Source organism: Prionailurus viverrinus, chromosome A2, assembly GCF_022837055.1.
Source record: "Prionailurus viverrinus isolate Anna chromosome A2, UM_Priviv_1.0, whole genome shotgun sequence".
Classification (NCBI taxonomy): Eukaryota; Metazoa; Chordata; class Mammalia; order Carnivora; family Felidae; genus Prionailurus; species Prionailurus viverrinus.
This window is the reverse complement of record NC_062562.1, coordinates 118,913,364-118,941,263: the sequence shown is the minus strand read 5'-3', so window position 1 is coordinate 118,941,263 and position 27,900 is coordinate 118,913,364. Positions and strand designations below refer to the sequence as shown.

The following is a 27,900-nucleotide window of genomic DNA, read 5'->3' as shown; positions in this document are numbered from 1 at the left end:
GTAAATCACAAACCACGCGATATAAGACGAATACCCAGAAGACCCGCTCACGTGAGGAGTTGTGTTGGAATTGCCAAGAAGCCTGCTGTTTGAGAGCCATATAACAAAACTAGGATGACAGGCCTGACGCAGCATGCGTCCCCACAGCTATCCCCTCAGAATTCAGAGCTGACATTCCAATGATGGAAGTTGTCAACACGTATACGTTCTGCCTGGTTAGTGAATACACGGACATCTTATTGATATCGCTTGCATTCTTTTTGCGTTAACTCATCAAAACTCAATTATCATGAAATTAAAAACAGGAAACAGTTCTCAGTGTAACAAAAGCATCCAGTGTATTTAACTCTGTGCTGTGTTTCAAGAGACCCACATTGTATAAGTGACAAAGCATTTATTACCCGGTTTATTGTGGTATTACAGAGCGGAGAGCGCTAAATAATCAATCAGTTAATGGTCTGTATGGCAGTTTGAGCACATCACATCCATTGTGCTTATGTCGTTAGAAGGATGAGCTGGTAACTGCAGTGTATGTTGCATGTTTATTCAGAGCGTAATGTCCTAAACTAGGGCTGACAGAAATCTTGAAAAATGCAGCTTCAGCTTTGGCAATTTCAAAGTTGCTAAAATATGTTAGAAATAACTTTTGGGAGAGGCTTTCGGTACAAAAGTCCCCAAAGATAAGAGCTGGAATTACCCTCTGTGTTATTTCCACTTTACCCTCTTCCTCTAACCAGCTGTAGATTTTAGAATTTTTTTTAAAAAAATCGTTGTCGAGTTTGAGTTATTTCTATGCCCTACTGATTCCTTTATTATTCTTTATTATTGTTTATGAAGTGTCCCCAAATTTTCTCTCCCTCCCTTTCTCTCTCTCTCTCTTTTTTTATTCTTTTGGAATTTTTGGAAATTCTGTAAGGTGGTTGTTTCACAGTGTGTTTATCACGTGTCATGGATACTTGCTCATCATGTGGTGTGGCTGATTCACCTTCAAAACATGTTGCGAGTGGGTTTAGGTCCATTGTAAAAAATAAATGGGAAGGAACTTTTAGGTGCTGGCTTGATGAGAGCACATGGCAATCACAGGCTTTGGATAAAACAAGAAAGGGGGAGAGAGAAAAGAGACACTCAAAATGAGATCTTTTTTTAAAGAAGGTCTCATAATTATACAATTAGAAGAAGTGGGATTTGTATGTAAGGGTAATCAAATGTTCTTTGAATCAGGACGGAATTTTTTTAGATTGTTTTGGTGGTGAGAGGCCCTTTAGTGTCTATTGGTTCACGTTTAAGCAAGGACCCGTTACATGAAAGCTCTAACTCATGTTTTCTCTCTCTTCTTCCTAGGAGATAAAAGCACCGATTATGCTAATTTTTACCAGGGTTTGTGGGACTGCACAGGAGCTCTTTCTGATGAGTTGTCATTTAAACGTGGTGATGTGATTTACATTCTTAGCAAGGTAAGGAGACACCCCAGCTGACAACCGTAAAGGGTGAATACAAAGCTAGATTCTTCTGCATCTGGGTTTACAACACTGGGGAAAAATGCCAATTGGAATTCCTCTAGGTCCTTGTTAACAATTGGGAGTTCACAATAATTAATTATTTTGTCAAGTGAAATATAATCAAATTTTAAACACAATCAGATAACAGGATTCAACTTAGCAGTGTGTTTACCTATCACTTCAGCCTTTGGCTCACATCCATACCCTGCCTTCTCCAGAAACAATATACTTATGTGAAAGTTAACATTGTGAGGTATTAGGTTATTTATTATGTTTTTCTTTCCTCTTCCTTTTTATTCTTCTGTGTGCTTATTCTGATTTTGTCTGCCATTCACTACTGGAAACACTGTTTATAGTAGGAGTTTTTCATCTTTATGTAAATACATTGGTGTTCCGACAATTTAAAAGCGATGTTTTTTCTATTCAGATAGGTTTAGGTAATTTTTAACAATTTAACATAGTTGTATTTGTAAACGTAATGACAGAGTCTGTTGCTATGAACTCACCTCTCTCTCTCTCTCTACACACACACACACACACACACACACACACACACACACATATATATAAAATCCCTCTCTCTCTCTCTCTGTCTCTCTCTCTTTGCCTCTTAAGATACTGGATGACTCAAAATCTTTCTGTCCTTAGATCTAAAAGTCATGTTTCTTATAGTGGTGATGTGTGTGAGCTGCCTTAATTTTCATATTTAACTTTCCCTGCTGTAATATAGGGATTAAAAAATTTGCTCAGTCTACTTTATGAAGCTATTCTAGAAACAAATGATGTATGAAAACTAGTTAAATGTAAGTAGGGAGATGTTCTATAAATCATAAGTCTAGAAGTTTAATGTGGTTTCTTGATTAGAGAAATATTTTGTACTTTCCCAAAAGATAATATGGCTTGCTAGATACAGAAGAGATTTGGAAATAAGGTCGTTTATTGAACGTAACAAAAGATGGCTGGTGGATAAAATCATAACCTAGGAAATCATAGAACATTTGAATGAGGAATCTGCATGATGATCATCCACTTATTCTTGGTTTTACAGATAAGGGAACTTGGGTCGAGAAGGGGCCAGAACCAGGACTTAACCAGGCGCCTTGACTCCCAGACCAAGGCTGTCTGCTTCTCTCTCGTGCATCTTCCTTCCTTCTTTCCTCCCTCGTGTGTAATTTGAAACTGTCGTAAAGCATCCACAATGTGCGAGGGCCTGTGCTAAGCACCAGGAATCCAAAAGGAATACTACAGAAGCACTTGTAGGTCACTGGGGGAAGATATTTAACAAGTAAATATAAGCAGCCATGATCATTGCTAGTTGAGGTGCCCAAAGCTAAGACTTCTCATCTTTCTTCGTCCTCTGTTCCTTAGTATGTTTGTTTTTTGTTTTTTAAAGAAATACAGGTTTAGTTCTTAGAAGCTATAGATAACCAACTCTTGGATGAAGCATTACAAGATTATTGAGCATTTCATTGTTCTGAATTAAGATAACACTTTTTTTTTTTTTTTTTAGTTAATTACTTAGCATAGAAACCGAAGTGATTCATTTCAGTTCAAGAAAGTCTCTTGGAATTATTCCCCAAACGTACTTAGCTCGCAGTTTCTTTCGCCAGCTGAGCTGCAGTTGCGTATAAAATAAAAGGTTGATTGGCCTCTACTTGGAATTCCAAATTATAGGGATAAACGGCATGGAGTCATTATATTATTATGGTAAAATGCGAAACTTCTAAAAGCCATGTGGGTCTGCCCTTAAAGCCTTCTTTATGACTCATGCTGTCTTTGTGGCTGAAAACCTCAGAGTAGCGACCTCCGGGGCAGGCTGTCAAACAAGTGGCATTCCCATTGCCTCCGAAAATTACTTTCTGTTATTATGAAAGTAAAGGTAGCGTCATAGGTGTATGTCACACTTCTGGAATCCCAGGGAAGGCACTTTCTGTTCTCCCAAACCTGTTTTGTGGAGATTGTAATTTTATGTGTGAAGCCTGGTCATAGAGCTAAGGTTAGCGGTGGTCCGGCTCAAAGGAAGAGTATACCGCCATCTAAAATTTCTCAATGCTATTATTTGGGCATGTGCCTACCAAAAACAATTCCTCTCTCAGCCCTTCACAAGGCGTGAAGTTCCATGGGCAGCATGATTTCACGAGAGGCCTCCTAGAGCTCATTTTGGTTTTGGAAAGAGGCTAGACATTGTTCGCCAGCGCATTATCGCTATTGGCGGAATGATTTAATGCCAGTATTTATCCCACTGCGGAGCTGGTAGAATCAACCAGGTAAATCTTGGTGAGGGTGAAAAGAAAGGACGCTTAGCTCTCCCTGGATGGAATTTGGACAAATTTGGGGCCGTTAGTGGACATCTTGGCTATTGGTTTTCAAATTGCTTTGGGAGTCAGTATATGTTTGTGAAGACTTGCACTTAGCGATTTGGGGAGAACAGTTTCAGAGAGGAATCTTTGGAGACTCTAATAATTTTTTATTGGCTTGGTCTTCCAGTTTTTACCAAAACTTTGGCCAAAATAGACCATAAAGCAATATCATAAATTCATTTTCGTGGGAATGACAGCAATTTGAATGTTTAAGACTACTGTAAATTCAGGGGCGCCTGGGTGGCTCAGTCGGTTGAGCGTCTGACTTCGGCTCAGGTCGTGATCTCACAGTTGGTGAGTTTGAGCCCCACGTCGGGCTCTGTGCTGACAGCTCGGAGCCTGGAGCCTGCCTCGGATTCTGTGTCTCCCTCTCTCTCTGCCTCTCCCCCACTTGTGCTCTGTTTCTCTCTCTCTCTCTCTCTCTCTCTCAAAAATAAGTAAAATGTAGAAAAAAATTTTAAAAAAAGACTACTGTAAATTCAGAACTCAGGCTCTTAGAAGAGAGTGAAAAAGTGCTCAAAAGGACTTGTTTCTAGATTAAGGTGGAGAGAGAGATTTTTTTTTAAAAGTACACTTAGCATAGAAATCACCAGCGTTGTTGTAGGTCTAGAAATGTGTTTCATGTTTCTCAGAGTTATATTAGGTTTTGTGGCTATAGAACGAAATTTTACCATTTTAATTTATTTTTTACACCATCTAGTGGCTCAGAATGAGTGGTGCAGGTAATTGCAGCTAATGTGCACAATCAAAATGATGTCATAAATTCAGCTTGAGATCTAGCTATGGATTATTACTTTCCTATGTCATGTCAATAAAGTATTAGCATTAATCATAAAATTTTTAATCATTCAGAATTGAATGTAAACATTGTATACATACCTTTTTAAGGAGTCTCAATGCAATATTTGTAGAGGCATAAAAAAATGTGTACCTTGTGAAGAAACTAATGCCACAATTTTTCTAATAAATAATGCCATTTGCAAGATTTGAAAGAAATACGCCTTGCTTTTCAAAATTAACTGATCTGTATTTCGCAATATTTAATTGTCACTGATCTGACTTACCTTCCAGAAGGTTGCCAGTTCTGAAAATACTCTTTAAAAAAAAAAAAAGGAAACACAAGACAGTTTAAGAAAAGATGCATTCTTAAATACAATTTGGATAAATCAAGGACTAAAAATGGTGTGCATTATAATGAAGAGTGTTTTAATTTTGTAAATGTAATGACAGAAACAGACGGAACTGGTGTGACCATTGGGCTGTCTTCGTTAAAATTCAACGTAGGAATATAGTTTCGTTTTAAAATTCAGTCTTCTTTCTCTGTTTTTGCAAGGAAGCCTTGATAGGGCGTCAGCTGTGCTCAGTCAGCCTGAGGCTGATTTATGTATTTCAGGCGTCTTTTTTGAGAGTTATACGAGTCTTAGACTTAAATTTTTTTCTCTAGTGCAAATCAAGTGTTGCAATAAAGAAGGGTAAGCAGATCACCTGGCCTGCCTCCCCCTTCCCTTTTTAACATTTTTCAATTAGCAGCTGTCATGTGACCCCTGGCTGAGTTCGCCTCTCTTTCAAAGTGTCTGGCATTTTCTAAGTTTTAACCTTTGAAGCTCACTAATACTAAATTTAAGTACTGCTTACCTAAAAAGGAGAGCCAGTGACTTTTTGCTTATAGTTCTTTCCACGTAGGGTCACTGCTGTTGTTTGTGTATTAGGAGAAAACCCTGTTACGTACATCAGTAGTTCAGCAGAGATTTAGAAATCTTTTTAAAAATTTTTTTTTTTTTTTCAACGTTTATTTATTTTTGGGACAGAGACAGAGCATGAACGGGGGAGGGGCAGAGAGAGAGGGAGACACAGAATCGGAAACAGGCTCCAGGCTCTGAGCCATCAGCCCAGAGCCCGACGCGGGGCTCGAACTCACGGACCGCGAGATCGTGACCTGGCTGAAGTCGGACGCTTAACCGACTGCGCCACCCAGGCGCCCCTAGAAATCTTTTTATTCTCCCCTAAAAACAATGGGGCACATTTACAGGGACAGATGAAAATGGGGTTTGTAATTTTGTTGACCGCTACGTTGCTAATGAATTAATTCTAAAACTCACGGCCCAATTTCTGGTTCATTTGATGGGGGGGAAATCATATTTGAAGTAAAAAAAAAAAAATCTTTTTAGTTTTTTAAAAAAGGAATCAGGTTGTTTAAAATCATGCCAGATTCCATTACTAGGTTACATGTCACGTTCATTACCACCTTAAACAAGGACATAATATCCTAGTTAATAGTATTTACCCAGAACTATGTTTGCGAGATGTTAGGATTTGAATAGCAGGATCCAGGGTATATGGCTATAGGCGTATTCCCTCGCCCTGCATACCTCTTTGGTTATGATTCTACTTGCTGTTCTGGATTTACATCGTCTATTAGTTTATCTTTCAATCTGTGCTCATCGGTAAATGGCTAACCACATTCCTATTCTTACTTTTAAAGCAATAAATTATTTTTAGAGACTTAACGACAGCAGAGCTATGCTTCGGCAGGAAAGAAGCACGCTACTTTGTCTGGTGTTAACAGAAAAACAAGGGGGTGAAGAGTCCTGGGATATTTTATCTAGTCTAGGACACATGTGGCTTGAGCATTGCAGCGTATTAAGAAATTTTTTATTAAGTGAAAAACAGGAAATGTAGGTTGACAGTGTTCACTAATGTACGGTAAGGACGCTTTTTTTTTTTTTTCTTTTTTTAGTATATATTGGTTGGAGGGTCGAGCATTGTCTCCCATTATATCTGTGAGTTTTTTTTCGGTGAATTGTGACTGTCACTGACCGTCTGCTTCTCATTGTAAAAACGTAAAGATTCCATGACCAGGATTTTTCTGGCTTTCGAACCTACCGGAAAAAGGAAATAACATGAAAGGCCTCCCGAGCTCTGCTGGCAGAGTTACTTTTCAGGTGTCTTCATTTTCCCTCCGTGACCATCTGCCCCCGCGTGCCACAAACAGCATAACCAACTGCTGAAGAATAACTAGGACATCTCAATATAGGACATAACGTTGTTGATGCTCAGCTAGTTCCCAAAATGTGGTTATGCCTTCCAGCCTTCGGGGAAGGAGGAGGAGTAGCTGTATTGTGACCTGTGTCTCTTTGGGTCTGGTGGCATTTAGTTTCCGTGCTGTCGATACGGGAGCCTTGCGGGTACACAGTGAGGCCAGGTAGACCTGCTCTGCTCACACCCGCCCCTCCCTCAGGAGACAGTCTGGTTCCACTCATGGGACTCCTCTGGTTATCTAGGTGGGGACAACACGTTCAGGTCCTTCCCTGTGTCCTCTGACCTCAAATGGAAGGAGCGTTTCAGGAAAATGTTGACAGATGGAAGCGGGGAGGTGATTCTGGAAAGTAGGTTGGGAGGCTCAGAGTAAGCCGGAGGGGTCAAGGAAAAACCGGCAGGCAGCGTCCGAGATGCAGGGTGGGCGGAAGTGGCAGGGGCTGCTATGGGCTGCAAGGCCTGTGCGGTTTAATCCTGCGTGGAATAAGCCAGGGTCTGTCAGAAGCAAAACAAAACGACTTGAAAGACAGCACCTTGTTGATAATTTTTTTTTTTTAAATCCTAAATTCAAAAGTCCATGATCTCTTAGGCGCTTCTTCTCCCCCACCCCAGAAACTCAGGAACCCCCTTAACATATATATAGCAGCATTCACTCCTCTGAGATGTTCCCCCCCTCATCCCTTTACAGGCCACATTCCCTTCGGAAGAGCAGGGTAGAGAACCGCTCATAATCAGATTGCCTTGGAGTGCACTCCAACGCACCTTTTTCGTTGCTCTGGCATTTTCCTATACCCATTAGTGGGAAGGGAGAGGGAGGGAACAGCAACAACAAAAAGAATTTGTTGCGTACCCACAAGGACCCGTTCTAGGCACTCGGTATGCTTTCGCTCATCTGATCATAAGATAACCCTATGGTGTTACGGTGTGTTAATTTTCCAGAGTCGGAAAGTGATGCCCAGCAAGGTTGTTATGTGAATCACCCAAGGACACCAACTAGAAAGTACCTTCTCCTGGAATCAGTGCAGGTCTGACCCTGGAGTTTTCTCTTTTTACACTGCTACATCTAAGTGGGGACTAGGAGTTTCCATTTCTCTCTCTCTCCACCCTGAACTCGTTGAGGCAGACACTGTGTCTCAAGTATTTTTATATCCCTGATACCTAATAGTATGGCAGATATATGTTTATTTGTGTTTGTGAAAATACAGGTAAAAATAGGAAATAATCCTGACCTTCTTAAAACAATTTAGAATGATAGAATCATAGAGTTAAGGAAACCTTAGTGCTAGTGCTTTGCTTTATAGGTGAGGAAATCTCAAGGCTCAGTGTAATTGGGGAAAATAAATAAAAGACCCAAGGAAGAAATGACTACCCCTGTGGAGACCTTAAAAGACTGGAGTTTGGGCACTTGAACTAACAACACAGCCTGGAGCTTCTCAGCAGCCAGACTACAAAAGGGAGAGACAAGGAGCTAATAACCCCTTTTAATCAAAAAGGAGGGATCTTGGCTTTTCCCAGATCTGGCTACTTTAAAAAAAAAAAATCTCCACTAGAATTTCTAGAATCTTCACTGATTAGCTGACCTTAACAACTTTATATGACAAGTACAACAGTGACAGATAATACTCCCAACAAAAAATTTTAGAGTAAATATGACAACACACTTCATAAAGGCAGTTCTGTGAGGGTCCAAATGTGTCACCATTAGACTTCTTGATTTATGTTAAGTACATAACTGGATTATTGTGGAGTCTCCGAGAGTGCCATAAAGATAAACCCAAAAAATCATCCCTAAAAAACTTAGGGATGGCCCAGGGCTCCATACCTAATTAGTAAAAGAGCAAGGGGGTGAGACTCTGGAAATTCTGGGAAGATCATCACAAGAACAATCAGGACCTAAAACCCAGTAGATTTTCCTTTACACCTGCCACACTGTTTCTGCCTTTACAGGGTTCTGTCTTAACCTCTTCCATACATACAATACATTCAACTCAATTTGTTTCTTCATAGAACTGGAATTACCTGGTCCCAGTTCAGCAGGGGGACAGATCTCTTTCTTTCTACAGGTGGAATCTAAACTCTTTAGATAAGGTCTCCTGTACAGCTCATTGGAAAACGGGGTGGACAGCAGCCTGCCACAAGTAGGAACGACATACTTCAGACTGAGAAGCTGAATGCACTTCAGAACAAAAGTTTGTTTAGTCATTACTAAAATTCTTCAAGTATATCTAACATACACAAAGGAAGAGATAGACCTATTGGAAATCACACTTCTGAGGAAGATGTCTAGGATTGTCGACTGGTGCATCATCCAAAATGAGTGTGGCATCATCCAGTCCGTATTTATTAGACATCTTTTATACATCGTGGGGCAGACAGATCAAGTAAGATATTGCCGTGATCTCAGTGAGTCTGTACTTTATTTTAGTTGAAGGAACAGACCTAAAGTACATAAAATGAGGAATAAATGCTCAGCTTGGAATGAGAGACGTAAGCGTGGATTAAATAATTTGGAGAAAAAGTCACGACAGCTAGGTAACTTGAGTTGGGTGTTGGTTGCTGATTAGGATTTGGGTGAGGAAGGGGAGACGTTCCCTGGGGAGGAGAGCACCGCGTGCAGAAGCAGGAATGGGTGGAAGGTTGGACTGTGTGGACCGGAGCAGTGAGAGACTGTTGCCAGCAGGGCAGGAGGGAGCAGAGCTGAGGAGTTTACAGTTACCGCACCGGGGAGCTGGTGTGAGTTCCCGAGCAGTTCTTGAAGCTGACCAAGGCAGTTTCTGGGAAGAACAGAGAGGCAGAGTTGATGCAGTAACCCAGGGTGAGGTGATGAAGGTCTGAACCAGAGTGGCGACAGTTGGAATAGAGACAGGTGGGTAAGCTGGAGAACACTTAACAGAGTCTTGTACAGGTCGGTGAAATACACTGGGTACCGAGGCCACTTTCTACCGAATATGATTTGACCTTTTCTTTGCCTACCAGTATCTTTGACTCATCAGTCTGAATAGCAGTTTTTACTGTGTGGTATTGTGAATGTGGACTGTGTAGACACTTGAATTAAATGAGTCTTGACTCTGGAATACAAACTAAAATTTGTTGTAAGAATTGAATTCCTACTATCAGCTCCTTTGCTTGTCCTGTATCTCTCCTGCTTTAGAAATGGAGTGCACAGTGCAGGGAGGAAAAAAAAAATAGTAATTCTTCAAATTCGCGTAATTCAAAGTCACACCTGCATAGTGAATTATAAAGTAATGAGGTTGATTTCCACAAGCCACTAAGAGACTTGGTGTCTTAAAGCAGGTTCACGGAGGGTGGTGTTCAGGCATCACGGAGGACCTTAGAGAGTGTTAGTGTCAGTTTCCTCATTTATCAGCTTACGAGATGAAGATTCAAGGAGTTCATGTGTGGATAGTAATAGTGAAACACTGAGGTTGTCAGGTTCCTGTCGTGCACTTTAAGGGATGAAATGATGGATGTAGGAGAAATGAAGGGATTCTTACAAAGTTTCTAACTGGAGATAGTAAAAAGGAAAAGATCCAACAGGTACCCTTGAAGACAGTAATTCTGTATTTTGCATGGGTATCTGTTTTTCATACTCCTACAATGTTTATGAAACATCGAGACTATCACAGTGAACAGTTGGAAAACAGCGGTGAAGCCCACGGGCTCTGAAACCCGATGCGTTTTACATTTGTGAATAAAATTAACTTCATTTCTGCAAAAGGCTAGTATGTTTCGAAGCACAGATGTATGTTTGGGAGACAGGACACACGCACAGTCTTTCACCCATTGCATTCAAACAGATTGGTAACTAGTGTCTGGAAGGGGGAGTGCATCACAGAATCTTATTAGTGTCCCAAGTTTCTGTTCAGGTGACATTCTTTCACCTCATGTTTTGCAGAAAGCGGATGAACATACTTGAGAAATGAGAATCACGGTGCTGAGAAGGGTTTAAGTGAACGCTGGGGCCTTATTTAAGTATTTAAGTGTAAGATAATCAACAGGCAGAGAGCGAAGATTTAGCGAATGAGTACACATGGGCATATGGCGGCTGTCATGTCAGGTACAGTCGGTTACACATGATCAAAACGAGCCCTCTCCCCCTGCTTATTACATAATCGCTTTCGTTTGTTGCTTAACAACTATTAGTCGAAGCCGAACATTTTACTACAAAACAAAACAAACAAGAAACTATTTCAGCGGCGTGAAAATGGAAAACAGGGGTGAGAGCACAACTGGGCAGTGCCGCTTTACGATTATTTTCCCGGGTTATTGGGCCAGTTTGGCTTTTTTTGCTTCCTCGCCTGCCACATTGCATTTTGCCTGGAAGCCATCCATTTTGCAGATACTGAATTTCTTTTGAGTACTATTTTTATACAGTGAGCATCGCCACACCTCTGGATCTTGATAGCATTAGTACGGGAGGAGAAAGAAGCTTTGTGTTAGTAATTACCTAACATTGTCAGAAGCTGACTGCAGGCCTCTTTCTAGTGATAACAGAATAACCGCATAATGTAGCTTTATAGCACATGATTAATAGAAAATAATTACACGTCCTACAAAGGGATGCAATATTTCTTGTAAATTGACTGGAATGGTTTCCTGTAGATTAAAGGACTCTTCATTATTTTATCAGTCCTCCTGAAGCACAGCCACTTGCCTATGTTAGCATTTCGGTTGATGTTAAGAGCCGAGTAGGGTGAGGGCTACCAGATGGCAGGCCTTCTCGTACCTGAGATCTCGTGTGCCATAAAGATGCCATGATGTTTCCTAACCTTTCAGAGATTTAGATGGCAGCCTGGAGTGGTTTTTTTGTCTCTTTCTTTTTTGTTGTTTAATAACAAGATAAGGTTTGAGGGTTGTTGATCTTTTTTTTTTTTAAACGACCCACCCGCGACTTTTAGAACAATACTATAATTAGCACGTGGACGGTAAGACAACGTTGTCTGGATTGCATTCTTTCCACCGTAAGTAATACATCATTTGGAATCACATTTATTTGGGAGCGCCAAACAGGGGAGGCAGAGAGGCAGATCTGCTTCTTCAGAAGGAAAGCTCGTAGGATACTGAATCTTGAGGCTCAAGTTTAGAATACCGTACTCCAAAGCGTCTTCTTTCCAATTTATAGGCTGCAAATGGTTTAATTGGGATTCATGTTGCTCAAGAGGCTCATACAGAGGATGGTAATGATAAAAGTAAAAGCTTCTGTGTTTGCAATCTTGTCGACATACTCTAATGGCCACAGTGTAAATCCATAAATTTGCCTCCTAGATTTTTACCTCACTGTATTTTATCTTGCCTCTTAATTCCACACAGGAGTGTTCTGTGGAATCCTTTACAAATGTAAAGTAATGAACGTTCTGGTTTTTATTTTTACCCTTTTCTGATTTAAACCTGTGATAGTTTAGAAAACTTTTATGAGCAAATTTCATATGCTTTTGAATTGTTTTAAATTAAGTTAAGCATTTAAGATAATTTGAGTCTGAAACTTTATTTTTTCCTAGAATGTTACTTGCAAGGGATTTGTTTGCAGCTGCATAAGCCCCTCCCCCCTGTTTTCGAGGGTACTTTCTATTGAATGAATCTGACCAGTGACCATCAGGCAGAATGCTCTCAAGTGTGAAGTGTGTCATTGGTCCTTTGGTGAAATGATGCATTGGAAATCCATTTTCTTAACTTTGGATGTGAGTGAGTTTTTTGAGGATGATGATATGCCCTCAGTTGAGACTACAGATTATAACCAAAGTGGAATATTATAAAATGACATGAGCATTCTTGTTTGTATTTGAATTTAAACCTGGAAGCCCAGATTGAGTGCTAGTCTCTGAAAGCCGATTTGGGTCTTAATATGCCCTCTCATTGAATATGTTCTCTGTCTGCCTGTTGGGGGCGCTGGTTCCCTTGCTCTTTACAAATATTCAAATTTTTTTTTTTTTTTTAAGTCTTACATTGACATTGGGTAAGAGCTTTCATACTCAGACCTACCCTGTTAACCATCCACTTTGAAATCTTACAGTGTAGGCCTTTTGCCTCTGGAAGGTTAAATACATTTGTTTTGTTAAGCATTAGGCTCTAATTGTATTCATTGCCTTAAAAATTGAAAAGGGCAGTTTTATTAGGTTCCTATTAAGATATAATGGTTGCTAATCATAGCTTTCAGTAAGTTGGTGTTTTCTTCTGATAAATATATCCCATGTAGATTATAGTCATTATCACTAAGTTCGGGCATCAGACTATTTTCATTGCTTTTAGATAGTTTTATCCACTAAATTCACACTATCGTTGAACTTTTAAACTTAAAACCTTGAGCCCTCCGTCTTCATTAACCAGAGCTGTGCCCTCTTGAGAATAAGTACAGGGTTAGCCTTACCCCCCCCATCTCATATTTTCCTTCCACCTTTTTCTTCCACTAAACCTAATTCTTGTACAACCCACTGTTTAAAAAGCACATAGAGGTTTTAATCCTGTGTTCTATCGATAGACCACATTATCAATACACACATGCTAATGTTTTTACATTTGTATTGAAGAATTGTATGATTTTCCTTTCAGCTGGTCAATAGCATACTAATCAATACAAATGTGAAGTCTGTGCTAGTCTGAATATTCCCTCCCCACCTGTAACTCAATATGCATATGCACATTTATCTAGGACTCAGATGTTGGAAAATCATAGCCTATTGAATTACTTTGGGGATTGATTTTAAAAATTTATCTTCCATGAAAAATTAAATTTGGGTCCTACAATGCTTTTGCCGAGTATTGCTTTTGGAAGATATTATTCTTGAAACTTGTAATTCATTTTACTTTGTTTGTATCTCACTAAACATAAATAAATTTGAGATAAAAATACATTAGTCAATCTGGCAGACATATGAGACCAGTTACAGAGTGTTCGTAAAGCTTAAAGCAGTGTCGTATCTGTCAGTGGAGGCAAAGGGGAGAAACGCAGGTACAGGTTTATCTCACGTTGCAAAGTAAACGCAGAAGTGACTCATCAATCACTCTTTTTTTACAGCTAGATGAATATTTTGCCTTTATAACTTGAGATCCTTTATTTCTTATTGATCTTCTACTGTAAGGGTGACTCTAACACCACCTTTAAATTCCTGCCACCCATCCTTTATCTAATGAAGTTTGTGATTAGTTGAAAGCAATAACAAATGCCTTAGGGAAGCTTTTTAAAAGAAGCCTTTGAAAATTATTTTGTAAAACAAATATTTGCGGATATTATTAGTGTTTTCTTATTCTTTCATTTGTCTGTTTAAAATGTCTATACACACGTATTAGATTTTTCTTAAGAGGAGGCGTAGCTCTACATTCTAAATAATCTTTAGTCATATGAGTTTAGTAGGAATTAGTTTATTGTGAAAAAGTAGTTCTTTCCTTGCTAGATGATAAGCTTCTTGAAGGCAAAGATAGTATCCTAAGGATCTTGGCTATAACCCTGTAGCATCTAGAGCTGGTGTTTGCGTAGAAAAGTTGTCTCCCAGGCCAAGAGTGTGCTTGCCTGTGCGTGCATGCGTCTGTGTGTGTCTGTGTGTGTGTGTGTGTGTGTGTGTGTGTGTGTGTGGTGGGGGGGGGGGGGGAGGGAGAAGGGAAATGGGCCCAGGGAAATGACTTCCTCATGTAGTTTCATTTGCTAAGTTCTTATCCCAAGTGACTGTTTCTGTGTTCTGTACAGAGTCATAAACAGGCTTTGTCTTATACATTAATTTAAATCTTTGCCTAACAGCATTTTTAAGTGTCCAGAAACAAACAAACAAAAGATTAAAATGTTTCAATTTGCAGCTCGAGCTCTTGTAACTTTATAAAAAGAAATAACATTTCTAAGAAGTTGCATATAAACGACATTGTATTTATACCAGTCTAAAGGTTAATATTGCATATTGTTTTCAATTAGGAATACAATAGATATGGCTGGTGGGTAGGAGAAATGAAGGGAGCCATTGGCTTGGTGCCGAAAGCCTACATAATGGAGATGTATGATATTTGAGAGTCCTGGGTAAGTACATTTTAATCCAATATTCTGTAATAGCTCATATGTTCTCTTGGTCTCTGCATTATGAGTCTTTGCCTTTTAAAAAGTCTTTGTAGTTTTCTGATAGCACTAACATCATGCCTCCCCCATCATCATCATCATCTTTTTTTTTTTTAATCTGGTTTAATTTTTAAATAACTTCATAGAATTTACTTTGGAAATAGATTTATTTAGAGAAAGCCCCTTTGCTAACAACTGGATGTTTTCCCAAACCTTCTCCTCTTTAGTAAAGTATCACTTTTTACGGCCTTTCTGAGGAGCTGAATTGACAAAATGTTCATTTTTCCTTGGCTAAAAATGTAATTTTTTTCCAAGCAGGAAAAATCAACATTTCAACTGAAGAAAACAATTAAGCTGCAACTTTCCCTTTCTGCCTGCAGAAAAGGAAGATTCTTCTGCTAGTCAGTAAATGCTTTGGATTTAGAATCATCTTGAAAGCCTGCGTGGCAGCTCATAACCTTTTTGTGTTTTATTGAACGTTTGTCTTTAACTGTTATTTTATGCATTCATTATAATATTCCTCTGATGTGAAATTAAATAAAGAATATTAATGTAAATTAGATGCAGGCAGGAAACTTGTACCTGTTGCTATTTTGCTAAGAAATAAATGTAGTTTTTATTTACTCATTTGATTCGTGTGAAGAATTCAGCATAATTTGCTATGTACTGCACAGTCCCTGCTACTTTCATTATGAGTTGTAATTCCTCTTTGTGCTGGATGTCAATTATATTTTAGAGTGTAATACGTAATTTCATAGAAATTTGAATTGAGTATATCATGCCAACTTCTGGTAGATGCTATCTAAAGAATGTGGCTTTGTTAACCATCTTAGTACTTATCTTTCACACAGTAGCAACATTTTTTCATGAAAGAAAATCTTTCTGATGTTAAATATAGCCACAAGAAAGAAAAGATGACAGGCTTCCCGATGGCAGTGCACGGACACCTGTGACACATGCGGACCAGAACCACGGTCCATGCCGAGCCCTTTCTCAATAACAAACATCCTGATTAGATGACGGGCTTGCCAGCGTTTTCCACCACCGTTCTGTATTTAAATGGAATAAAATAAAAAATTCATAGGAAAGCCCATTCTGTGTAATACAATGGCCTAAAGAGTCTCCGTATGTAGTTTCAAAGTAAGGAGACCTAACGGAGCGCTGCCTTATCCTGCCCGATCACTGCTGTGCTGTTAAAGTCCCAGCACAGAACAGTAGAACCCCAGATCTGAGTCTCTCTGAGTCTCACACTTCTCAGAGCAGTGAAAGGAAAAGGAAGGGCTCAGAGAGGAGAGCATAGTAATCGTGGTGGGAACCCGTACCAACAGGCGAGTGGAAAGGTAGGGTTAGCCGACACTGGAGGTCTATGTTGTGCGGCCGGAGCAAGATCTGTGGAACGATTACATTACCTTTCCGTGTATATTTGAAATCAAGGGTATTATTTTAAATGCCAACAAGGTAGCAGTGTGGCCTTGATACATATCAAAATGTCCTGCTGATTGGGTAATTATTTGATGTGGATAGACTCATGTAATTTTGAATCATTGATTGGGGGGTACCACCTTTGTTGAACTCTTCAGATGTTTGTTTTATAAAGGGAAAGATGCTAACCATGAATGCGTTGAAACCCCCCTTTATTTATTGAAAACTATTTATAAGCAATATTTCAGAGCTTAATTTTAACGTTATCTTCTCAATACTGTGATCATCAGATTCCAAATGTGATGAAGTCTATATTTTAGTTTTAGGGATTGTGGGTCAAGTCTAGTTTACATAAATTAGACGTTGTCAAGTTAAAGCTTTCGGAAATGAATCTGTGCACTCGTTAATCTGTTCCTAATAGAGATCCGTTGGAGCAGGTTGAAATCATCTCAGCATAGATGAGACAACTGGAGACAAATTTAGTGGTCTGCTTTTCAAAGCCTGAGAGATGACAGGCAAAAGCAGTCGTGGGTTTCCCCTGAAAATGTAATTTTGGTAATGGATACAGGTTTCATGCTTCTGGTTCAAGGGAAGATTTTCCTGCTCGGCCAGTAGGTGGCAGCAGCTTTTCATCACATACCAAAGCACTGGGCAGCCCCTCCCCCACTCGGGCACAAACTGGAGCTGAACGTAAAGCATGTAAAAGAGTTTTGCCTCCTTTTACAGTTAATCCAGGAGAGGGAGTCCTTTGCCAACTGATGACCAACAATTCCAAGCTAGATAGTCTCTGTGAATGGTGACAATACAGAAATAAAGTGTTAACTTCTGTCCAGAGCCGCGCTGGCCTTTGTTCTTGCTTAACTTGAATATAGGTGGGAGACAGGAAGGGAAACGAAAGATTTAAAATTAGAGTGATAAGAAGAATAATCATTACTTTCAATGCATGACTCCTTTGTATTCATTTGGCAAAATCATTTGTATACTACCAGGGAGAAAGTTTCCTTTACACCCTTGACAATATATCACACTCTCTTCAAGATCATAATAATATCATTAATGTGAATTTAAACAACATGGCTTGTTAGAAAATATGCTAATTGCTATGTTCTCATTATGTTTGCTTAGCTTTTATTTGTTTTTCTATGAACAGTTAGAGAGCTAATTTTTTTCAAAGGTGATTGTAAGTCATATTTTATATAGCATTTTGCTTGATTATTTGCTCTGTACTGAATTTGTACTCTATTGCCATTAGATCTTACAATAATGTTCCACTCTGCAAATTTTTAAGGTTCAAATAAAGTTTAATTGTTTGCAAACTGTTATGATGCTAATAATTCAACAGCCTGCTGTGTTACTAATGAAATTACTTTGTTATGATTAATTTGGAAAATAGTGTGTTGATTGTAGTAATTAAGCACAACAAGGTGAAGTAAATGATTCTAATGCCATCTGGCCTCCAAACTGAATGAAGAAATGAAATAGAGCTGTCATCTGAATTTATTCAAAGAAGTAAGGATAATACAAATGACTTTCATTGCTATAGGATTTACACTTAACCACAGCTCACTCCATTCTGTTTTTGCCACTTTGTTGCATGTGACCCTTTCTCTTATGAAAAACGTTGCTTAGCCTCGTAATTGTTCTGAATACTTTATATTATTTTCAGTTGACTGTTTTTACCTTGTGTTCATTTAATTACAGATAATTACATAAAGTATCGTAGGACCATAGAAAATTACTTTTCAGCCATCTGTAAGTGAAATCTATGCATGTGGGAGGTGGGTTGCTATCAGTGTGGAGATAGGATGAAGAGTGGAGATTTCATTCAGTTGTTCCTAAAATGTTTCCAGTTAAGATTCCCCCATAGTTCGAATGATTTCTAATTTCCTGTAATTTCTCCTGCCTAAACTATTGCTGTTCACGTCATAGAGGCTGGTACCTTCCAGGGTCATGATTAAATGCAGAACCCAGAACTGAGTTCTATAGTAGAGATCCAGAATTGCAGTTCAGCCACCATAGGGAAACTGACCTTAGCATACGTGTGGTCTAAAAGTTTGAACTTCACCAGTGAGACCGAGCAAAGTGTTGCAAAAATTTCTAACTCAAGAAAGAGTACCTCTAAATTTTGGATAAATCGGTTGTTTGTATTTCAGTTGAATAGAATTATAGACACAATCTGTATAGAAATCACTTTTATGTCTCTTGAGTTCAAGACAGTCGAGAGTATTGAAAAGCTACAGGGTAAAGAAGGAGGTGTTAGAGATTAAAACATGGTCAAGCCATAGAAAACTTGACTCAGAGGTCGAAGGAATATAATTAGTATCCGTAACATAAAAACATTTGTTAAAATGGCTTAGTTGGTGACTCAAATCCCGAGTATTCCAAAATACAGAGAAACAAATAGCGTATTATTAAAGTATCTTTCTACCAACTTAACCTACACTCAAATGCGTAATTTGAACAGTTTATTCTCTGGTGTGGGAACAAGGAATGTCCAGACATCCGCAGCTTCAGCCTACATATAGCGGTCCCCACCTTCTAGCTGAGTTCTAGAATAGCCGTTAGAACCCCTGATTGTATAACATTTTGCGGGGATGAGGTAACTACTCAGAAAATTATATGGTCACAGTAACATGGAATGACATTTCATTAACGCCAGGTTTGAAGAGCTTTTTCTTTTTTTCCCTAGTAGAATCTGCTCTATCATTAGTTGGACACAAACCCAGGATTTATTGCCAGCATGGTACTTCAGAGTATATGGTGTGTGTCCAGTAAATATTTGTTAATTAACTGATTTGGCAACCTACCGTTCTCTCAAGACTTGAGATTTAAGAAGACAAGAGCCTGACTTCTCCACCTCGTAGAGAAAATGCCTCCATCAGTTAATACTTCAGCTTTCTGACCGACAACATTCTCTCCATCAAAAGATCAGTCCCTTTTACTGAGTCTTTAAAAGTAGTGTCACTGTCCCCATAACACTATCAACAAGTGGACTGGATTTGATCGGTGGCAACAGAATTGAGGGAGATGGTAAAAAACAAAGTTGAGTGTGGCCGCTCGTCTTCAGAGGTTTCCTGCCTGCCTTTGCTGTTCGTCGTAACTCTTTTAAAAGAAGGCACAGCCGACCCAGGCAGCGTGGGGCAAGTGATCTAGTTTCACTTTCCATTACATTCCGAATGGCAGCTGGCTTGGATTCCACCTGGCCGACGTCAGAGAGGCCTTCTGACCTTGGAAGCTGTGGCCTTGAATGGATCAAAAAGGAATTTCGGAAAGCGGGAAGTTGCACTGTGGTTGCCCAATCCAACCATAACTTATTTTTCTGGTCTTCTTTTTTTTTTTAATTTTTTTATCTTTACTCCCTATTTCTTGTATTATTACATCAACTGGAATGCTTTGACTCCCCGAGATGAAAGGAACCATAAATGTGGAAAGTAGTCTTAGTCATACCAGTGCCCAGGTTAGGTCTGTGATGGTGGGAAGGAGGCGAGAAGCTCAGCAAGTCAACTTGTGAATATTGGCAAAGGTGAAAATAGAAATCGTCTCAAATGCCCACTTCTTTTTTATTTATTTATTTATTTATTTATTTATTTATTTATTTATTTATTTTAAGAGAGAGAGACAATCCCAAGCAGGCTCCACACTGTCAGCACAGGGCCCAACGTGGGACTTGAACCCGTGAGATCGTGACCTGAGCCGAAACCGAGAGTCGGACACTTAACCAACTGAGCCACCCAGGGGCCCCTCAAATGCCCATTCCTTAGGCGCTTTTCTTGACACTGAAACTTTGGAAAGTGTTTTCCTGGGTTATTCTCTTCTCCCCTTTCACTTTTTTCAATGTCCATTACTCAGAGAGGTAACAGAGAACAGCACTCGTCTACTTTCTGTTTATTGGCCTCAACTTCGTAATATAAACATATCACTCCTGCTAGTGCGAAAGCAGGTGCCATTTGGTAGCTTGAGCGGCAGTTTGCGCCAAGTGTCCTTTTCTCCGAGGAGAAAATTCCTGACAGCAACGTACCCCAATTAAAATTGACTGCTTTAGGGGCGCCTGGGTGGCTCAGTCGGTTAAGCGTCCGACTTCGGCTCAGGTCGTGATCTCACAGTTGGTGGGTCTGAGCCCCGCGTCATCGGGCTCCGGGCTGACAGCCCAGAGCCTGGAGCCTGCTTTGGATTCTGTGTCTCCCTCTCTCTCTACCCCTCCCTCGCTCACGCTCTGTCTCTCTTTCTCTCTCAAAAATAAACAGACATTTAAAAAAATTTAAAAATGACTACGTTAGAGGAGGAGAAAGTTCCAACAAACGAGCAGATTGCCATACGCTGCCCCCTCTTCCCAGCTCTCTCTGGGGTCCATTTAGCAAACCTCGTGCTCTTTAACTATCATGTCGAAGTAATAACAATTTGACGAGCAATAACAATAGCCAGCAGTAACTGTTTACTGTTTGTCTTGCTCTGTACTTTGCATTGAACCCTTCTAGCAACGCTATGAGGTAAGATCTGTTGTTTATTCCCATTTTCCTGATTAGGAAACTGAGCATAAGTAATTTGTCCCAACGTCCAGAGTAGGAAGTTACCGGCCTCCCTCCCTTAAATGCAGCAACATTCTGCTTCCCAGTACTGTGACAAATTCAAACCAAATGCATAATTCTAGCATATAGTAGGCACTCAATAAAAGCATATTGACTACTGACGATGGCACCATTCTTATGAAGTAGTCTGGGGCATGTGAAAAGTTCAAGAATTGATCATCAGACAGCAGAATTTGCCTCATTTAGTAGTTGAAGCAGCCCATGGTGACTGTATCAAATCTGAAGCAGCTAATCCACAATGAAGGAGAAACTTTAACACAGGAATATTTCTATCCTTGAACTTCCAGTCTGGCTGAAAATAGTCAAGGCAGCAGAGAGACGAGAGAGGACACCAGGCCAAAGGGACGCGCCTCTAACGACCTTTTCTTATCCTCTCTACCTCTCCAAAAGAAATGCCCAAGGCAACTGACCAGCCAAGAAAGCCTTAGAAAAGTCTTTAAAGTGGCTGCTTCTGTCTCAAATAGTTAAGTAGTTTTAATTAGTTGTGTGTGTGTGGGGGGGGGGGGGGAGAGTGGTAAATGGATCTTTATTTTTTTCAGTTTAAAGGATTATTATTAACTGTTCAGCCCTTTTACAATCAATAAACAAACTTCATTATAAAACTTGTATAATTTTGTAGCTTTTATTGGTCTTTCCGACTCTAAGTAAGAGGTCTTATTTCTTGGGCGCCTATGTGGTACCTTGTACAGGGCTCCAAAAAGTCTTCTGTTTTGTTGTTTGAACAGATGCTTTGAAAGAAAAAGAAAAAAAAAAAACACCTTTTTTATGTCAGGGATTGGAAGCTAGCAGGGGTGGGGGAATAGGAGATAAGTTAAGACTAACATCCGTTATAGGGCTTTGCGGTTTCGCCAGAGGAGGGGTAAGAATGAGCCCTTTTATAGTCGAGTACATCCTGCACCATTGGCTGTCTCGTAGCCCAAAAGAAGGTGAACTGAAGTTCAGTTTCCAAGGGGTATTTCATTGTATCGGCTACTCTGAAATGTTTCCATGCCTAGTACTCAGGACAGGGAGCAATGGACTTTGCATTGTCTTGCTCGCCAGCTGCCCACCAAGTGGATCGAGTTGGTGTAATATAACCTGTCCCATCCAGGCAGATATGTGATTCACGCCTAATTCCCAGTTCAAACCCTTGTGGTCCGCCCTTCGTTCATCTTCCTCCACTTTCCTCCTCTTCCTCAGACTCTCCCAAGGAGCTCCGTCCTGTGAGGCATGATGTGTGGAATTCTTTACCACTCTACGGAGTTATTAATATCAGCCGTGTTCTCTGCTTTCCGTGAACCTGCAAAAGCAAGGTATATAACTGTGTGTCTATCCCGTTAACCTATGTCCTGCATTGAGAAATTGAAACGTAGCTATCTTGTGAGTGTGTGTTGTTGCCTCCTGTTGCTTTGCATCAGTCGGTCAGCATATTTACTTTATTCTTTATTATCATCTCAGGACTTGCTATTTCTCTTCCTATCTAATTAAATGATTCCATTTTGAATAATTACATTTAAGTGCCAACAGTGTGCTAGGGGCATTTCAAACAGCATTGTCGCAGTCTTTTCCAAGAAAACTCAGGGTCTAAATAAAATAGACAGGACATAAACTCAGGGAAGGAGAAGAGCCCCAGGTAGCCTTACCTTTGTGCAGTCCTTAGCAGTTTAAATCATTAGCAGTGTCCTAAGTCATTTAAAAAAAAAAAAAAGGCTCTCTGATTTTGTTAAATCTGAATCTAGGAGACTATCTTGAATATAAGCTGGGAGTAACACACACACACATGCACACGTGCACACACACCCTGGAATGAATCTATCTTTCTACCTAATTTTTTAAAGTGTACAGTTGGGAAGGTAGGTGAGAGGGTTTCAGTGTTGGTTCAGACGAAAAGATTGATTTCTGGAGACTTTCTGGAATGCTTGTATCTACTGAATTAAGTGTGTGGGGAACCAAAACCAAAATATTAGGTGTGTGAATGATGTGACTATCTTTTAGAGTTGCTGCCAGTTATGGTAAAACATCGTTCAGAAAGCCAAGTGGCCCCCTACCCCTTTAGGGAAAAAGACTCTGGGGCGCCTGGGTGGCGGAGTTCGTTAAGTGTCCAACTTCGACTCGGGTCGTGATCTCGCGGTCTGTGAGTTCGAGCCCCTCATTGGTCTCTGTGCTGACAGCTTGGAGCCTGGAACCTGCTTCTGATTCTGTGTCTGCCTCTCTCTCTGCCCCTCCCTCGTTCTCTCTCTCTCTCTCTCTCTCAAAAATAAATAAGCATTAAAAAAAATCAGAGGCAAAAAGACTCTTTTCTTTCAGTTGGGGACAGAGTTGCACCAGCCGAGCATGGGTAGTAGGAAGACCATTAGAATCGGGGTCAAAATTCTAGTTTCGGTTCTCGAATGCACTGTGCCCTAGAATAAGTTTCCTCGCCTGCAAATACCAGCAGCACTGTTCTTTCTTCCTCCCAGGGTGTAGTTGGGCTCAAGTGAGGTTATATTTGGAGGTGACTTGACAGACCAATGACAGCGTTAAATAGGGCTTTCCCGTGTTGGAGGTATGAGAACTGAAATGAAGCAACGGGTCAAAATAAAAATGTCTCCTTCCCACCAAAAGCAAGCGAGGGGAAACAATTGTAGCCCTCAGCCCTGGCTGTGCTGCTGTTTGGGATAATGTTCGTGGGCAGCTGCTTTTATTATTTTACGGAGAGAATTAACGCGAACCATCCTCAGGGAGTTTGGGATTGAATTCTCCTGTAATCCTAAATGCATTTTTTGAATCAAGCCACTGTTTGTCCAAGCTATGGTTACTTTCTGTTAATCGGGGTTTCAATAGCAGAGATGTTAACTTCCATCTGGAAAATTTCAAACTAAACTTTTCTTTTGGTATTAAAAAGCCATCAATCTGAATAATAGGTTTTAGGTGTGTGTTGTTCATAGTTGGTTGGACTTAACTTAGCCTTTGAATGTTGTTTTGTAACAAATACTCTAAGGAACATTTTGGTACAGGTTCCTTTTGACCAATACCTACTCTCTTTATGAACCGTGTCTTCCAGATGGGGTAGCATTGATTGTTCACCTGTGAATACGCACTTTGGAGTTAAACATTTTCTTCAGGTGCATATCTAGGAATGAGACCATCCGGTTTGATCAAATTAGGCTTGTAGAGTAGCACTAGTCTCAGGGTGAAGTTTGTGAAAATATGGGACTGGAGATGAGGGCAAACTGGAATCTTATTACATGTAACCTTCCTGCTCTAATGTTATAACTTTAGGCAAAGCTAATAAAAAATGCAAAGGAGTCTTAAATAATTTAAATTATCTAAAAAATTGAGCATATTCCTTCAAATAATAATGGCTTTCATGATCTGATTTTTTAAAAATTCATTTCTCATATCTTGAATTACTTAGAAGTGTAGATATCAAAGTAAGTTTGAGTTTATTTAAGATTATTAAATATATTTGTTATCATACAGCGTCAGAGAAGATTCCATTTTTTGAGCCTAGCGGTGATCATGTATAATGTTATGCAGTATAGAATTCCAGCAACATATCCAATAATGCCATTATAGCATAGAATTAATTTTTAGCACTCCTCATTAAGATAGTGCTCTACAATGTGATTCCTTGATTACTTTGAACCATTATTCAATTCCATTAACTTTAAAAAATAGTCGCATTGGATACCTGTTCCTATCTGCTTTCTAAAATAAATGCTTCTCTTATCATCGTAAGCTTTACTGGGAGAGTATTCCTGTCATAATGTATTTTCATGACTATTTTGGTCAAGGAAAAGAGTTGGGCATACAATGAACTGTGGTAATTGTGATTAAAATAAGTCAGATCATTCTGAAAACTCTCCCTCCTCTTCCTAAATAATTATAATAGAGAATTTTTACTTGCTAGCACACCGTCCTTTGCTGCTTCTGGTGCTGTGGCGGATAGCAATAAATAGTGTATATTGATTACTACTTAATTCTAATGGAAGTATACTAAGGCTGGCAACACATTATAGCTTAGCATTTAGTGCTAAGTTTTTAAACAGTTTTTAAAATTTAAAACTTGATAGAACTGCCCCGAATATGCTTTGGTTATTGGATTCGGATCATGCTATAAAATTATTCTCATTTCCTACCTTTTCTAAAGATTATTTTGTTCACAATTTATTTTCCTGGTACTTCATTGCTATTTTTGCCTAACTGAAGATGTGTCATTTCCATTTGAGCTCGGTTTGAAAATTACAAGCACCGTATTAGAGCAACACGTTTGACATCAGTACAGAAGCACAAAAAATTAACGGACGAGAGCCATGTGGAGATTTTAAATTTAGTAAAAGTATTCAAATGTGCAATTTTAATCCATTAATCTGATTTGAGACTCCTTTTAAAAGAAATATTTCTCCCTTAACGAGGTTTTCTCATTTAAAACATATTGAGAGGACAAGCCTCTTGCCTAAAATAAATACTGGGTTTTGTTTTGTTTTGTTTTGTTTTTTGAAGAAAAAGGCGAGGGGAGAGCTTCCCTAATACTGGGCTATAATTTATTCTTAGTCAAAACCAGATTGCCATTTATATACTAGGTATTAAAAGCTAGTTGTAGTCATTAAAGGTGGTCTCTCTAATGCTTTGCATTAAGATATTCAATACAAGATTTATTTTCGAGCTATTTCAGGGCCACGAGGGAAGTTGTTTTCTTTATGAAGGGAATTCTGTATTTTACTTCATTATTTGTAGCCCTTTTTTTTTCTTTTCTTTCTTTTTTTTTTTTTTTTTGGTAAATATAAAACAGAGAAGGGGAGAAGGGGAGGTGGTTGTTTCTTTGAATCTGAATACAGTCTGTCTTCTTAATGAACCTGCAGCAGTACCCAGAAAACAGCTCCCTGCAAATAAACATGCTCGAAGTGATTTAGCCACAATGTCCAGACTGTGTAAACATCTAATTATTACAATAAAATTGTCAATAAATTTACATTACTGCTCCCTTTTCAAACGTTAACCAACTTTTTCTTCGCTTGATAAAAGGGCATAAATTGTATTTTTTATGTGTTGGTGTTTTTGTTTTCATTACACTTCTTGCTGCACTGTAGACAAAAGACCGCAAACCTTAATGCCCTGAGTTATTCCTGGATGGAGAACACTCCTACAGTTGTTTATTAACGTAATGTGCTGTGTTTCCTTTCACAGGGACACGGCCTCAGCGGCTTCACAATCTGATCTTTAGTCACGGCATTTAAAAAAAAAAAAAAAAAAAGGCCATAAAGCTGGTATTGTGGTCGCTGCCGCTTTAAGAGAGACACAAAGAATTAAGGCCTCTTATATTCCACTATTAGAATGGGAATTTAAGTTACATTAGAAGCACAAGATAAAATGGTAAAATGCAATAATTTCCTTTAACAAAGATTACGTCCAGTTTTCAGAATTATGATATCATGTTGAACATAATTGTGGAAGAACCCCCCCCCACCCCGTATTTCTTATATAACTGGTACATTAACATTAGAAAAGCAGAGTGATATTGAATTCTAATGAGGTCTGGCCTATATGCTCTGCTAGGAGAAGAATGAGGATAATTCATTTGTATTCTACAAAGCGCTCGGAAATCCACGCACATCCCTGTGGCTTCAGTGCGTGGTGCTGATCGTCTGTTCCTCCCGGGGAGGGGGTGGGATTCATTGCTTTGAACAGCATCTGAGCTGGGGAAGATAGTTAACCACTTTCCTGCGAGCTGTTGTTTCCTAATGACTATTTAATATGGTTGCTCTGTATCTGCATTTGCTTTACCTGTTCTCTCCGAGGGTCTTAAAAATTGCCACGCTTATTCTGTTGGTGACAGTGCACCTCCGTAAAAAGCCAAACAAAGAAAGCGGAATGAAATTCAGCAGGGTAAATGTGACTTCCCCATCCTCAGTAAACATGTCGCTTTTAAGTAAACAATGAGATGACAGTGAGGTATTTGTTCATTAAGAAAAAAAAAAAAAACCTGAAAAATGCTCCATTTGATCTGATATTGGCCGTTCGAGGAAAAACTGCATTCATTTGTGAGTCTTGCTGACATTCTGAGAAAACAGCCCATTTTGGAAAGTTATATTTAGCAAAACCAAGGAATGAAAGATTTTAGCAAATTGCCACGTAAAATGATCTGCACAAAAAGGCATTGGGGAAGTGAGCTAAGGCCTGTGCCAAACAGATGGTACCCCCTGCTGTGTTTTTGGTTGAAAAAGAAAGGTAACATTTGCAGCCACGTCAAAGAGACAGTGATCAGCTGAACAAATTGGTCTCCGAAGTACCCCATCGCTGGAGCAAACCCCGCTGCAGGGGACAAGTGAGGCTGTATTTCAAAATAATGCTATGTTTGCGTCTTTCCGAAGTGAGGGGATATGTCCCCTTTTCATGCGGCAAAGGGAAGATGAGGTCTTTGTTGAAGGCGGCGGCAGTATTATCTGCAGAATAAGCAATAGAACTCAATAGCACAAGTGCCTGTTTTCTCTGATCACCCCCGAACGCCTGCAGATGATATTTGGGAAGACCCCGGCGGCTTTCTGAGTGTTGTTCAGTGTCCTGTGTAAGGTCTCCAGAGTTTACAGAGAAGAAATTGGTACGCGGTTTACAAAAAAAAAAAAAAAAAAAAAAAAAAAAAAAAAACCACACAAAAAACAACAACCACCAAAAAATAAACAGAAAAACAAATGGGAAAAAAAAAAAAACCCAAAACACCACCAAATCATCCAAAGGCATAGTTGGGGGAGGAGGAAGAAGGTAGGGGTGATGATCGGGAAACCTCTCCTTGCACTGGAATTCAATTCCAAAATACAAACAACACCAATGGCAAAGAGCGTGTCAGTGCGCGAGTGTGAGTGGATGTGAAGGAGGGGGGGGATTTTTTTTTTTTTTTTGGCTCATCTCAGCTGGCAGCCTTATTCCGCTTCAGTAAAGACAAGGTACAGAAATGTCCTTTGGGTGACATTCAAAACTCGATATAAATCCTTTGCTTTATGAGA

At 39.5% G+C, this 27,900-nt stretch overlaps 1 protein-coding gene across 2 annotated transcripts in view; it reads left to right on the top strand.

The window, feature by feature from the left end:
- The window catches only part of SKAP2 (src kinase associated phosphoprotein 2), a 181,367-nt gene extending 163,699 nt beyond the window's left edge, over positions 1 to 17,668 (top strand). The window contains exons 11-13 of one of the 2 annotated variants that reach the window (XM_047840258.1): positions 1,342 to 1,454; positions 14,793 to 14,894; positions 15,249 to 17,668. In XM_047840258.1, the coding sequence (XP_047696214.1) occupies positions 1,342 to 1,454; positions 14,793 to 14,885 (206 nt within the window). In that variant the 3' untranslated portion in view covers positions 14,886 to 14,894; positions 15,249 to 17,668. Of the gene's footprint in view, positions 1 to 1,341; positions 1,455 to 14,792; positions 14,895 to 15,245 lie in introns of both variants that reach the window. The other variant, XM_047840248.1, reaches the window with a different exon arrangement.
- Positions 17,669 to 27,900: the final 10,232 nt, after the last annotated feature.